The sequence below is a fragment of the Palaemon carinicauda genome, unplaced genomic scaffold, assembly GCF_036898095.1.
Source record: "Palaemon carinicauda isolate YSFRI2023 unplaced genomic scaffold, ASM3689809v2 scaffold39, whole genome shotgun sequence".
In the NCBI taxonomy this organism is placed as follows: domain Eukaryota; kingdom Metazoa; phylum Arthropoda; class Malacostraca; order Decapoda; family Palaemonidae; genus Palaemon; species Palaemon carinicauda.
Window position 1 is genome coordinate 220,347 of NW_027171566.1, and position 14,470 is coordinate 234,816.

The 14,470-nt window shown below is 35.7% G+C and overlaps 3 protein-coding genes across 3 annotated transcripts; all 3 read left to right on the forward strand.

Annotated features, from left to right (window-relative positions):
- Positions 1–818: 818 nt before the first annotated feature.
- On the forward strand, positions 819–1,889 carry LOC137636782 (uncharacterized). The gene has a single exon (XM_068369150.1). The coding sequence runs from the start codon at positions 819–821 to the stop codon at positions 1,887–1,889; it is 1,071 nt and encodes a 356-aa protein (XP_068225251.1).
- A 7,183-nt stretch (positions 1,890–9,072) lies between these two features.
- LOC137636783 (uncharacterized) lies at positions 9,073–11,949 on the forward strand. Its single transcript, XM_068369151.1, has 2 exons — positions 9,073–11,176; positions 11,276–11,949. Exons 1-2 carry the CDS (start codon positions 9,073–9,075, stop codon positions 11,947–11,949), a joined length of 2,778 nt encoding a protein of 925 aa, XP_068225252.1.
- A 53-nt stretch (positions 11,950–12,002) lies between these two features.
- Positions 12,003–12,947, forward strand: LOC137636784 (uncharacterized). The gene is made up of 2 exons (XM_068369152.1): positions 12,003–12,468; positions 12,583–12,947. Exons 1-2 carry the CDS (start codon positions 12,003–12,005, stop codon positions 12,945–12,947), a joined length of 831 nt encoding a protein of 276 aa, XP_068225253.1.
- Positions 12,948–14,470: the final 1,523 nt, after the last annotated feature.

Below are 14,470 nucleotides of genomic sequence, written 5' to 3' on the forward strand. Positions count from 1 at the left end.
ACCATAACAGAAGCATTGCAGCAAAGCATTCTAAGAAAGGGTATATATATTTCTTCGGGAGGTAACCAGGGAAGATTTTACATCTTCAGTTTCTCTTGGTAGTTGACCAGTGTTAAAAAAAAAATATCGGAAGATTTCTATTGGGTTTCGAGAAAGGAAGCTCTGACAGGGTTTTAAGATTATTAGGCTTGGGTTGTAGTAAAAGAGTTTTCAAGCCATGGACAATATCAAATTACTTTCATATATTGGTCAAAATGGTACTCACTTCCCTTACCATGATCTAGATAGATGCCTCCTGGTTGGGTTTGGGAGAATATTCAGAAGAGATCGTTGCATTTGAAAAATGGTCACTTGAGTTAGCAGAATTTCCCATAATTTTTTTTAAACTAGTGGCCCTCTACCTGATAATGAAGAGACTCGGTCAAAGAAGCACCTACCATAAAAAGACTTTCATAGACGAACCATTAGCTACCTATGACTGTGTCGAATGTTCGACTCAACAGAATCAGTTCTGCAGTTCGTCACATGAAAGGTCATATCACGCGAGGTCTAAAGTATATGACCGATGCCCTAACCAGTGATGCAGGAGTTCGATATTTGGAACTTCAAAGTGCTTCTTTAGAGAAAAGGTGGAACAGTTACGAATCTCGATGGGATATATTTTTTGATAAATATATTGATGAAAGTGGTCATGATGAGAGGGAGGCTAGACATATTGACCTCCAAGATAAATATCATGAGATTCAACTTAAGCTGTCACTGTATATGAAACAATTTTCCCCAATCTCTCAGAGTAATCCGCATGATAGTACTATTCTATGATTAAGGTAAAGTTGCCTGAAATAAAATTGAAAGAGTTTTCAGGAGACCCTCTAGATTGGACTAGATTTTGGAATCAATTTAGTACATCTATTCATTTAAAGAAGGACATAGAGGATGTTACTAAATATGTGTATCTAACCCAATGTATTAAGGGCAATGCTCAAAAGCTACTTGCAGGTTTTAAGGGTGAAGCTTCTGATTATGGTGATGCCATTAAGGCGCTAACTGAAATGTATGGGGATCCAAAGAAGATAAGGCGAACTTTACTTAGATCTTTGATTAATTTAGGGAAGCCTAAATATGTTAGAAGTGAAATATTTGATTTTAAGGTTGATTTGGAGATCTTACTCATGCAAATAGGTCATGATTCTGAGATTGATGTGTCGTCAAATGAGATGATATTGAGGGAACTTATTGTGTTAAAACTACCAAAAGAGGTAGAATATTTTATGTTTGGTCTTTATAAAACCATGTACTTTAGTGTAAGTCAGATAAAGGAAGGTCTTCAACACTTATTAAATTTTATGGAACATGAAAATAAAGGGAATGCTAATAAGGGAACACCAGAAGTCAATAAAACTCGTTTCCAGTCACCAGCAAAATCTTCATCTCCATTTAAGGGTTCAAATACTGTAGGTACTTACACTACACTTGGTAATTATTCTTGCATATATTGTAAGGGAAAACATAGACCCTTTGACTGTACGATTTATAGCTCTCTAAATGCTAGGAGGGAAAGGTTGAAGGTATTGAATCGATGTATTAAATGTACTAAGGTACATCAGTCAACTGAGTGTGCCACCATTCTTAATATGTGTCCTCATTGTAGAAAAGGGAAACATGATTCTTTCCTTTGTATTAGTTCTCAAGGTTCAGTTGGTACTTCAAGTATTGGTAAGTCCACAGTAACTAGTAAGGATGTTAACAGTGATAAATTGAAGGGTGACCCTGTAACAACGAATCAGGCGATGTCTATAATTCATAAACAGTCTTCTCATCAAAACTATAGTGTAGCTCTTCCTACTGCAATGGTAACTGTTAGATCAGAAGATGGTCAGTTAATCTGAGTCAGGTGCCTCTTTGATAGTGGAAGTCAACATTCCTTCATTCATAAAGATTTGGCCAATGAGTTAAGCCTCAGAACAGTTTCTACTGTAAATATGATTTCGAATAGTTTTGATGGTATGGGTGATTCCAGGGATTATGAGATTGTTAACCCTGTAGTTTCTTTGGGAAATAGGAAAAAGAGAGTAACATTGATTGTTTTGAAGGATATGCCTGAACCGATAATAACTCCTGGCCTTTGTGACACGATGAGAGATCTTGATAAGATAGGTTATCATCTTGCAGATAGAGATATAAAATCAGATAGGATTGACAATATAAAAATGCTTATAGGTGCAGAATTCCTGGGAAATTATTTATCAGGTATGAGACAAGTGAATAATGTAGATTTACTTGAGTCTCCAGGTGGCTATTTAATTCATGGCCTTATTCCACATAGAGGTACGGATCATATTCATTGTAATAGTGCCCTTGTTGCTAAAGTGAGTGTCGAGTTAGGAGAAAGTGCTCCATTGTTGGTTGATCCTCGCACAATAATCTCTTCCGTGGTTGAGGATACTCTTCCTGTGCATAAATTGTGGGATCTTGATGTGGTTGGAATCATTCCTTCACAAGTTTCGCCGAGTGATGTAGAAACTATTTCAAAATATGAAACTACTGTTTTGCATAGAAATGGAAGATACTGGGTGGAGTTACCATTCAAACATAATCATCCTTTTCTCCCAACTAATTATAATGTAGCATTAGGTCAAATGTATAATCAACTAAAAAGGTTCCAGCATCAACCAGATCATTTGAAATGTTATGATAACATAATCAAGGAACAATTAAAGTTGGGTTTTATTGAGGAGGTTGAAAATCCTGTAATAAGTCCCAACACCCACTATCTTCCACATCATGCAGTCAGAAAGAGCTCCTCCACTACACCCCTTAGAGTGGTGTATAATTGTAGTGCAAAGCCAAGTAAATCCTCTGCATCATTGATTGATTGTCTCATGACCGGTCCGTCATTAACGGAGAAATTATTTGATTTGTTAGTCAGATTTAGAATGAATAAATTTGCCTGCATAGCTGATATTGAGAAGGCCTTTCTGCAGATTGGATTGCAACAGCATCACAGAGATTTTACTAGATTTTTGTGGTTAGAAGATCTAGTTGACGAAAATAGTAGAGTAAAAACCTATAGGTTTAAATCGGTTCTCTTTGGTGCTACTTGCAGCCCTTTTTTTTTTTATTGCAGATGACCTTATAGTATCATTTTCAAATATCACATTCACCCTATTCAGGTGTTCTATTATCTAGTTTTTATGTGGATAATTTTCAGCACACTGCTGATAATGAACAGCAGTTAGTGGAGTTATATGATGTAGCCAATGTTGAAATGAGTTAGCCAGGAATGAATCTGAGATAATGGAACAGTAATTCAAAATTACTTAAGGATCATATAAACCAGAGTACAGAGGAGTCATTGGAATTTCCATTTGTGGACAAAATATTAGGTTTAAATTGGGAACTTTCAAGTGATTCATTATTTGTAAATCTGTGTAAATTTGAAACATTACAGCATGTTACGAAGAGACAATTACTGTCTCTTGTATCTTCTTGTTTTGACCCTTTGGGTATGTGTGTGCCTATTTTGATTAAAGGGAAGTTATTAATTCAAGAAGCATGGAAAGAAAATATTGGTTGGGATGTAAAATTACCACTTTCATTTCTTGACAGATGGAATACTTTGGCTTGTGAATTATCAGAGCTCCCAACCTTCAAATTTCCTAGATGTATCTGTTGGATGGGAGACTCTTATAGACTTCATGTTTTTGTAGAAGCCAGTACTACTGCCTATGGTGCAGTTTGTTATCTCAGTAATAACAATCAATCTAATTTTGTAGCTAGCAAGGCCAGAGTGACCCCACTGAAAACTCGTACTATACCTCAGTTAGAAATAACGGCATTACAGCTAGCTACTCAATTTGCATGCTGTATCAGAGACCATTTTTTTATAATTTCTTTATTGAAGAAGTCATAATTTGGTCAGACTCAGAAGTTGCTCTACAATGGCTTAAAAATAATAAATGTAAAATTACCTACGTTCAAAATAGAGTAGCTCTAATAAAGGAAATAGGATCCTCTTCCAAGTTTTTATATGTATCTACCAAAGAGAACCTTGCAGATCTCCTAACAAGGGGTATTAGTATTGCTCAGTTTCGTAAGTCTCGTCTATGGACCCATGGACCTTCATGGTTATCCTGTCCTGAAAAATGGCCTGAACAGAGATTTTTAGTAATGATTTGTGAAATTGTTTCAGAGATTGTTGCTGAAGTGCCTATTCCAGAACCTATTTTTGATTATAATAACTACTCATCGCTTAGGAAGTTGTTGAATGTTACTAGAATTGTTTATAATTTCATTATGTGTGTTAAATCTGGTATTAGATTAGTCGATCATCTTGTGTATTGGATCAGATATGTTCATGATACACATTATCCCAGGATTTGTGCCTTCCTTAGGAAGGAATTGAACGGTCTTGGGCAGGATAAACTGCAATTTATTAAAGACATAGGTCTTTACTATGATGAGTCTACTGGTCTTGTTCATAGTCGTGGTAGACTACACCATTCTAATTTAGACCAGAGTACCAAATTTCCTATCTTAATACCTTCCAAGAGTCATTTAGCTAATCTCTTAATTGATTTTGCTCATGAAAAATGTTTGCATGGTGGAGTTAAAGAAACTTTGTCCTATCTTCGCAGACAATATTGGATACCAAAGGTGATATCAACCATTAAGAAGTTCTTAAGACATTGTGTAAATTGTAAGAGAGTTGAAGGTAGGAGATTTGATTATCCTGGTCCTCCTCCACTTCCAGCTGTAAGAGTTCAATTTACGCGGCCATTTTTTCATACTGGCATTGATTTTTCAGGTCCCATTACCATAACCAAAACTGAAGATGGTAAACCCCATAAATATTATATAGTACTTTTTACATGTACTGCATCAAGACTAGTTCATTTAGAGTTAGCATGTAACATGAGTGCATTAACGTTCATTAATATTTTTAGACGATTTTGTGCTATCTATTCTGCCCCTGTCACTGTGATTTCTGACAATGGTAGTAATTTCTTGGCCAGTGCCAAATTTTTTGATCAATTGTTGATGCAAAGAGATGTAAAGGAGTATATGGCTGTTAATAATATACAATGGAGGTTCATTGCACCCCGTGCTCCTTGGCAGGGGGGCTTCTATGAACGCCTCATTGGACTAACCAAGTCCTGTCTAAAAAAAGTGCTGTTCAAGAAAAGAGTTAATGCAGATGAATTAGAAACTGTGTTGAAGGAAATTCAGTGTAAATTGAATAATCGTCCCTTAACTTACATAGATGCAGAAACTCCCATCGAACCTCTTGCCCCAATTCATTTATGGTGTGGTAGGATCATAAATCCTATGCCATCAGTAGAGCTAGATAGTCAAGAAGATTCAAACTTTTTGGATCATAGTGAATTCAATAAACGTTACAGCCAAGTGTCTGTTATTCTTAACCACTTTGAAAATATGTGGAGAAATGAATACCTAACTGCATTACGTGAGAAACATTACGGTGGCTCACAAGCATGTCAGGATAAAGCTCCACTTGTAGGGGACGTAGTTATTGTTGAACGGCCAGGTCCGCAACATGAGTGGCCTTTAGGTCGTATTGTTAAATTGTATCCAGATAAAGAAAACATCATAAGAGTAGTGGATGTTCTGTACAATGGATCTATAAGTAAGCGTACCATAGACAAATTGGTTCCTTTGGAAATCCACTCGCCACTTATAAACTCTACAATAGTGCAGGGTGAAGAATCACAACCTAACGTTAGTGGTGAAACCAAACAGATTCATGGAGATAGTGTGAGTGAAGTGCGTCCTTTAAGGAAAGCAGCTTTAAAAGCTGCCAAGCTCCGTCAATATCTTATTAATAATGATCAAATTTAAAGGTTTGAATTTATTTTGCTTGTTGAGAGTGTGTGTCGAATGTTCGACTCAACAGAATCAGTTCTGCTGTTAGTAGTCGTCTGATGACGTCACATGAAAGGTCTCCATTATTTTATTTCTTGTTCTTTGATTTCCAATATATTTAATATTTGAAATATATATTTATTTCATTATTGGAGTTTGTTATTATTGTAACAATATAAGGATGTTCTTATTTCATTAAAATTATCAAGTTTCCTTGAAAACATGTTCTTTTGTTGGAAGTTGTGTTCGGACTTCGGAGTTCTGATTCGACTTCAACATTAATTGTATAGAGAATAACTGGTTATTGAAGATATTAATAATCCAGTTATTGTATCATTATATTGTTATTAATTATCTTTTTCCATCTAGAAATGTTCCCCCTGTTAACTACCTTACGTCCAAGTATTTATTTCATAATTGTATTAAACATACGAACATTGGCTTAAGGGTTAAGGTATGGCAGAAAATACGAACATTGGCTTAAGGGTTAAGGTATGGGAGAAATCCCGACAATTTTGTTGTCTTATTACAAACGTGCCCGAGAGAACATCTCGACTTATTTGGCACCTGTTGTCGCCGGGTTTTTAGCAGTGAATACACTCCGAGTTTATTATATTATCGTTAGGGGATAGATGAGTATATGTGAGGGGCCTGTTGATATAGTCATCTATTCCAGTTGATAGCAAGCATAGTGTCCTCATCTGAGGATAGTTACATACCTCTAGTTGTGATGGCTTACATGCTCTAGAGGCCATTTATTTATTTCACAGCAGTGTGTTTTACGCTATATGGTACGGTATTGTTGCCGAGCATTCAATATCATGTATGGTCGTTTGATCTTGTGTTAGGTTAAACTAACTCACATTCTATGTCTTAGTAATGCATAGTTCATGTTAGTAGTCTAATAGGTTAGGCCTAGGAGTGTGGTTGTTAGACTAATACCCGTGCGACTATTATCGGCCCTAAGGGGGGCCACGGTAGGTTACCATCAATATTTTCATTTGCTGACCCATTGCAGTTCTTATATAAGACTAATATGTGAATTAAGTATATATTTATAGTATCAAGCTAATCAACCTTTCATTTTCAAAGTAACCTACAATTAATTCTCCATTTTATTACTGTTATGTATTGCTTAGATTTTCCCTTTGAGGACTGTAATGGGTGGGATTTCTTTCTATTTTGTCAATATGTAATGTATGCCAAATTTATATAAGTTTGATTTGCATGATGCTCTGTGGTATGTTTTGTTGTTTCAGGAACGATGACTAAATTAGGTTTTTCCTGAAAGATAAATGCGGATATATTTACTCCCATTATGGATTATTCGATTGATCTTCTCAGCATTGTGAGGTATGTGAAAGAGACACTTGTTGTTTTGCCTCACCCCCATTTACTAGTTGCCTAATGGAAATGTTATACTCCATCTTATCCGAGTAACATTAATTCTTTTTATTTTATTGTGTAGTTGAATTATCCAACTTTCCTCCACAGTAAGATTAAAAATGGTCCTTCGAACCGGATAATATAGTTGGTTCCTTAACGTTTTGCAACCCTCTCTATTATATGCAATCATCATGTCACTTTCACATACTTCAATATTATAAATATATTTTCTTTGAATTTGTGATTAACCTATCCTAATTCTGGTTAGATATTTATTTTATGTTTATTGTGCAAAGGTTGCTATAGATATAACAATGGAGGCTGAATACAGGTCACTGACCAGTTTGCGTGGTCATATCACACGAGGTCTAAATTATATGACCGATGCTCTAACCAGTGATGCAGGAGTTCGCTATTTGGAACTTCAAAGTGCTTCTTTAGAGAAAAGGTGGAACAGTTACGAATCTCGATGGGACATATTTGTTGATAAATATATTGATGAAAGTGGTCATGATGAGAGGGAGGCTAGACATATTGACCTCCAAGATAAATATCATGAAATTCAACTTAAGCTGTCATTGTATATGAAACAATTTTCCCCAATCTCTCAGAGTAATCCGCATGGTAGTACTAATTCTATGATTAAGGTAAAGTTGCCTGAAATAAAATTGAAAGAGTTTTCAGGAGACCCTCTAGATTGGACTAGATTTTGGAATCAATTTAGTACATCTATTCATTTAAAGAAGGACATAGAGGATGTTACTAAATATGTATATCTAACCAAATGTATTAAGGGCAATGCTCAAAAGCTACTTGCAGGTTTTAAGGGTGAAGTTTCTGATTATGGTGATGCCATTAAGGCGCTAACTGAAATGTATGGGGATCCAAAGAAGATAAGGCGAACTTTACTTAGATCTTTGATTAATTTAGGGAAGCCTAAATATGTTAGAAGTGAAATATTTGATTTTAAGGTTGATTTGGAGAACTTACTCATGCAAATAGGTCATGATTCTGAGATTGATGTGTCGTCAAATGAGATGATATTGAGGGAACTTATTGTGTTAAAACTACCAAAAGAGGTAGAAGATTTTATGTTTGGTCTTTATAAAACCATGTACTTTAGTGTAAGTCAGATAAAGGAAGGTCTTCAACACTTATTAAATTTTATGGAACATGAAAATAAAGGGAGTGCTAATAAGGGAACACCAGAAGTCAATAAAATTCGTTTCCAGTCACCAGCAAAACCTTCATCTCCATTTAAGGGTTCAAGTACTGTAGGTACTTACACTACACTTAGTAATTATTCTTGCATATATTGTAAGGGAAAACATAGACCCTTTGGACTGTACGATTTATAGCTCTCTAAATGCTAGGAGGGAAAGGTTGAAGGTATTGAATCGATGTATTAAATGTACTAAGGTACATCAGTCAACTGAGTGTGCCACCATTCTTAATATGTGTCCTCATTGTAGAAAAGGGAAACATCATTCTTTCCTTTGTATTAGTTCTCCAGGTTCAGTTGGTACTCCAAATATTGGTAAGTCCACAGTAACTAGTAAGGATGTTAACAGTGATAAATTGAAGGGTGACCCTGTAACAACGAATCAGGCGATGTCTATAATTCATAAACAGTCTTCTCATCAAAACTATAGTGTAGCTCTTCCTACTGCAATGGTAACTGTTAGATCAGAAGATGGTCAGTTAATCTGAGTCAGGTGCCTCTTTGATAGTGGAAGTCAACATTCCTTCATTCATAAAGATTTGGCCAATGAGTTAAGCCTCAGAACAGTTTCTACTGTAAATATGATTTCGAATAGTTTTGATGGTATGGGTGATTCCAGGGATTATGAGATTGTTAACCCTGTAGTTTCTTTGGGAAATAGGAAAAAGAGAGTAACATTGATTGTTTTGAAGGATATGCCTGAACCGATAATAACTCCTGGCCTTTGTGACACGATGAGAGATCTTGATAAGATAGGTTATCATCTTGCAGATAGAGATATAAAATCAGATAGGATTGACAATATAAAAATGCTTATAGGTGCAGATTTCCTTGGAAATTATTTATCAGGTATGAGACAAGTGAATAATGTAGATTTACTTGAATCTCCAGGTGGCTATTTAATTTATGGCCTCATTCCACATAGAGGTACGGATCATATTCATTGTAATATTGCCCTTGTTGCTAGAGTGAGTGTAGAGTTAGGAGAAAGTGCTCCATTGTTGGTTGATCCTCGCACAATAAGCTCTGCCGTGGTTGATGATACTCTTCCTGTGCATAAATTGTGGGATCTTGATGTGGTTGGAATCATTCCTTCACAAGTTTCGCCAAGTGATGTAGAAACTATTTCAAAATATGAAACTACTGTTTTGCATAGAAATGGAAGATACTGGGTGGAATTACCATTCAAGCATAATCATCCTTTTCTCCCAACTAATTATAATGTAGCATTAGGTCAAATTTATAATCAACTAAAAAGGTTCCAGCATCAAGCAGATCATTTGAAATGTTATGATAACATAATCAAGGAACAGTTAAAGTTGGGTTTTATTGAGGAGGTTGAAAATCCTGTAATAAGTCCCAACACCCACTATCTTCCACATCATGCAGTGAGAAAGAACTCCTCCACCACACCCCTTAGAGTGGTGTATAATTGTAGTGCAAAGCCGAGTAAATCCTCTGCATCATTGAATGATTGTCTCATGACCGGTCCGCCATTAACGGAGAAATTATTTGATTTGTTAGTCAGGTTTAGAATGAATAAATTTGCCTGCATAGCAGATATTGAAAAGGCCTTTCTGCAGATTGGATTGCAACAGCATCACAGAGATTTTACTAGATTTTTGTGGTTAGAAGATCCATTTGACGAAAATAGTAGAGTAAAAACATATAGGTTTAGATCGGTTCTCTTTGGTGCTACTTGCAGCCCTTTTTTATTGCAGATGACCTTACAGTATCATTTTCAAAGATCACATTCACCCTATTCAGGTGTTCTTTTATCTAGTTTTTATGTGGATAATTTTCAGCACAATGCTGATAATGAACAGCAGTTAGTGGAGTTATATGATGTGGCCAATGTTGAAATGAGTAAGGCTGGAATGTATCTGAGACAATGGAACACTAATTCAAAATTACTTAAGGATCATATAAGCAAGAGTACAGAGGAGTCATTGGAATTTCCACTTGTGGACAAAATATTAGGTTTGAATTGGGAACTTTCAAGTGATTCATTATTTGTAAATCTGTGTAAATTTGAAACATTACAGTATGTTACGAAGAGACAATTACTGTCTCTTGTATCTTCTTGTTTTGACCCTTTGGGTATGTGTGTGCCTATTTTGATTAAAGGGAAGATATTAATTCAAGAAGCATGGAAGGAAAATATTGGTTGGGATGTAAAATTACCACCCTCATTTCTTGACAGATGGAATACTTTGGCTTGTGAATTATCAGAGCTCCCAACCTTCAAATTTCCTAGATGTATCTGTTGGATGGGAGACTCTTATAGACTTCATGTTTTTGTAGATGCCAGTACTACTGCCTATGGTGCAGTTTGCTATCTCAGTAATAACAATCAATCTAATTTTGTAGCTAGCAAGGCCAGAGTAACCCCACTGATAACTCGTACTATACCTCAGTTAGAAATAACGGCATTACAGCTAGGTACTCAATTTGCATGCTGTATCAGAGACCTTTTTCATCATTTCTTTATTGAAGAAGTCATAATTTGGTCAGACTCAGAAGTTGCTCTCCAATGGCTTAAAAATAATAAATGTAAAATTACCTACGTTCAAAATAGAGTAGCTCAAATAAAGAAAATAGGATCCTCTTTCAAGTTTTTATATGTATCCACCAAAAAGAACCCTGCAGATCTCCTAACAAGGGGTATTAGTATTGCTCAGTTTCGTAAGTCTCGTTTTTGAACCCATGGACCTTGATGGTTATCCTGTCCTGAACAATGGCCTGAACAGAGATTTTTAGTAATGATTTGTGAAATTGTTTCAGAGATTGTTCCTGAAGTGCCTATTCCAGAACCTATTTTTGATTATAGTAACTACTCATCGCTTAGGAAGTTGTTGAATGTTACTAGAATTGTTCATAATTTCATTATGTGTGTTAAATCTGGTATTAGATTAGTCGATCCTCTTGTGTATTGGATCAGATATGTTCATGATACACATTATCCCAGAATTTGTGCCTTTCTTAGGAAGGAATTGAACGGTCTTGAGCAGGATAAACTGCAATTCATTAAAGATATAGGTCTTTACTATGATGAGTCTACTGGTCTTATTCATAGTCGTGGTAGACTACACCATTCTAATTTAGACCAGAGTACCAAATTTTCTGTCTTAATACCTTCCAAAAGTCATTTAGCTAATCTCTTAATTGATTTTGCTCATGAAAAATGTCTGCATGGTGGAGTTAAAGAAACTTTGTCCTATCTTCGCAGACAATATTGGATACCAAAGGTGATATCAACCATTAAGAAGTTCTTAAGACATTGTGTAAATTGTAAAAGAGTTGAAGGTAGGAGATTTGATTACCCTGGTCCTCCTCCACTTCCAGCTGTAAGAGTTCAATTTACGCGGCCATTTTTTCATACTGGTATTGATTTTTCAGGTCCCATTACCATAACCAAAACTGAAGATGGTAAACCCCATAAATATTATATACAGTAGTACTTTTTACATGTACTGCATCAAGACTAGTTCATTTAGAGTTAGCATGTAACATGAGTGCATTAACGTTCATTAATGTTTTTAGACGATTTTGTGCTATCTATTCTGCCCCTGTCACTGTGATTACTGACAATGGTAGTAATTTCTTGGCCAGGGCCAAATTTTTTGATCAATTGTTGATGCAAAGAGATGTAAAGGAATATATGGCTGTTAATATTATACAATGGAAGTTCATTGCACTCAGTGCTCCTTGGCAGGGGGGATTCTATGAACGCCTCATTGGACTAACCAAGTCCTGTCTAAAAAAGGTGCTGTTCACGAAAAGAGTTAATGCAGATGAATTAGAAACTGTGTTGAAGGAAATTCAGTGTAAATTGAATAATCGTCCCTTAACTTACATAGATGCAGAAACTCCCATCGAACCTCTTGCCCCAATTCATTTATGGTGTGGTAAGATCATAAATCCTATGCCATCAGTAGAGCTAGATAGTCAAGAAGATCCAAACTTTTTGGATCATAGTGAATTCAATAAACGTTACAGCCAAGTGTCTGTTATTCTTAACCACTTTGAAAATATGTGGAGAAATTAATACTTAACTGCATTACGTGAGAAACATTACGGTGGTTCACAAGCATGTCAGGATAAAGCTCCACTTGTAGGGGACGTAGTTATTGTTGAACGGCCAGGTCCGCAACATGAGTGGCCTTTAGGTCGTATTGTTAAATTGTATCCAGATAAAGAAAACATCATAAGAGTAGTTGATGTTCTGTACAATGGATCTATAAGTAAGCGTACCATAGACAAATTGGTTCCTTTGGAAATCCACTTGCCACTAATAAACTCCACAATAGTGCAGGGTGAAGAATCACAACCTAACGTTAGTGGTGAAACCAAACAGATTCATGGAGATAGTGTGAGTGAAGTGCGTCCTTTAAGGAAAGCAGCTTTAAAAGCTGCCAAGCTCCGTCAATATCTTATTGATAATGATCAAATTTAAAGTTTTGAATTTATTTTGCTTGTTGGGAGTGTGTGTCTAATATTCGACTCAACAGAATCAGTTCTGCTGTTAGTAGTCGTCTGATGACGTCACATGAAAGGTCTCCATTATTTTATTTCTTGTTCTTTGATTTCCAATATATTTAATATTTGAAATACATATTTGTTTCATTAGTGGAGTTTGTTATTATTGTAATAATATAAGGATGTTCTTATTTCATTAAAATTATCAAGTTTCCTTGAAAACATGTTCTTTTGTTGGAAGTTGTGTTCGGACTCCGGAGTTCTGATTCGACTTCAACATTAATTGTATAGAGAATAACTGGTTATTGAAGATATTGATAATCCAGTTATTGTATCATTATATTGTTATTAATTATCTTTTTCCATCTAGAAATGTCCCCCCCCCCTGTTAACTAACTTATGTCCAAGTATTTATTTCATAATTGTATTAAACATACGAACATTGGCTTTAGGGTTAAGGTATGGCAGAAAATACGAACATTGGCTTAAGGGTTAAGGTATGGGAGAAATCCCGACAATTTTGTTGTCTTATTACAAACGTGCCCGAGAGAACATCTCGACTTATTTGGCACCTGTTGTCGCCGGGTTTTTAGCAGTGAATACACTCCGAGTTTATTATATTATCGTTAGGGGATAGATGAGTATATGTGAGGGGCCTGTTTGATATAGTCATCTATTCCAGTTGATAGCAAGCATAGTGTCCTCATCTGAGGATAGTTACATACCTCTAGTTGTGATGGCTTACATGCTCTAGAGGCCATTTATTTATTTCACAGTAGTGTGTTTTACGCTATATGGTACGGTATTGTTGCCGAGCATTCAATATCATGTATGATCGTTTGATCTTGTGTTAGGTTAAACTAACCCACATTCTATGTCTTAGTAATGCATAGTTCATGTTAGTAGTCTAATAGGTTAGACCTAGGAGTGTGGTTGTTAGACTAATACCCGTGCGACTATTATCGGCCCTAAGGGGGGCCACGGTAGGTTACCATCAATATTTTCATTTGCTGACCCATTGCAGTTCTTATATAAGACTAATATGTGAATTAAGTATATATTTATAGTATCAAGCTAATCAACCTTTCATTTTCAAAGTAACCTACAATTAATTCTCCATTTTATTACTCTGTTATGTATTGCTTTGATTTTCCCTTTGAGGACTGTAATGGGTGGGATTTCTTTCTATTTTGTCAATATGTAATGTATATAAGTTTGATTTGCATGATGCTTTGTGGTATGTTTTGTTGTTTCAGGAGCGATTACTTAACTGGGTTTTTTCCTGAAGGGTAATTGCGGATATATTTACTCCCATTATGACGTGAAAATTATTCGATTGATCTTCTCAGCATTGTGAGGTATGTGAAAGAGACACTTGTTGATTTGCCTCACCCCCTTTTACTAGTTGCCTAATGGAAATGTTATACTCCATCTTATCCGAGTAACATTAATTCCTTTTATTTTATTGTGTAGTTGAATTATCCAACTTTCCTCCACAGA

What these genes read in the sequence shown, in the direction of transcription:
- LOC137636782 (XM_068369150.1), top strand. Translation starts at nt 819, where the DNA reads ATGATTAAGGTAAAGTTGCCTGAAATAAAATTGAAAGAGTTTTCAGGA.
- LOC137636783 (XM_068369151.1), top strand. Translation starts at nt 9,073, where the DNA reads ATGATTTCGAATAGTTTTGATGGTATGGGTGATTCCAGGGATTATGAG. An exon ending in TATTAGTATTGCTCAGTTTC is followed by an intron (nt 11,177 to 11,275) that starts GTAAGTCTCGTT and finishes AAATTGTTTCAG; the next exon opens with AGATTGTTCCTGAAGTGCCT.
- LOC137636784 (XM_068369152.1), top strand. Translation starts at nt 12,003, where the DNA reads ATGAGTGCATTAACGTTCATTAATGTTTTTAGACGATTTTGTGCTATC. An exon ending in TCCAAACTTTTTGGATCATA is followed by an intron (nt 12,469 to 12,582) that starts GTGAATTCAATA and finishes GTGGTTCACAAG; the next exon opens with CATGTCAGGATAAAGCTCCA.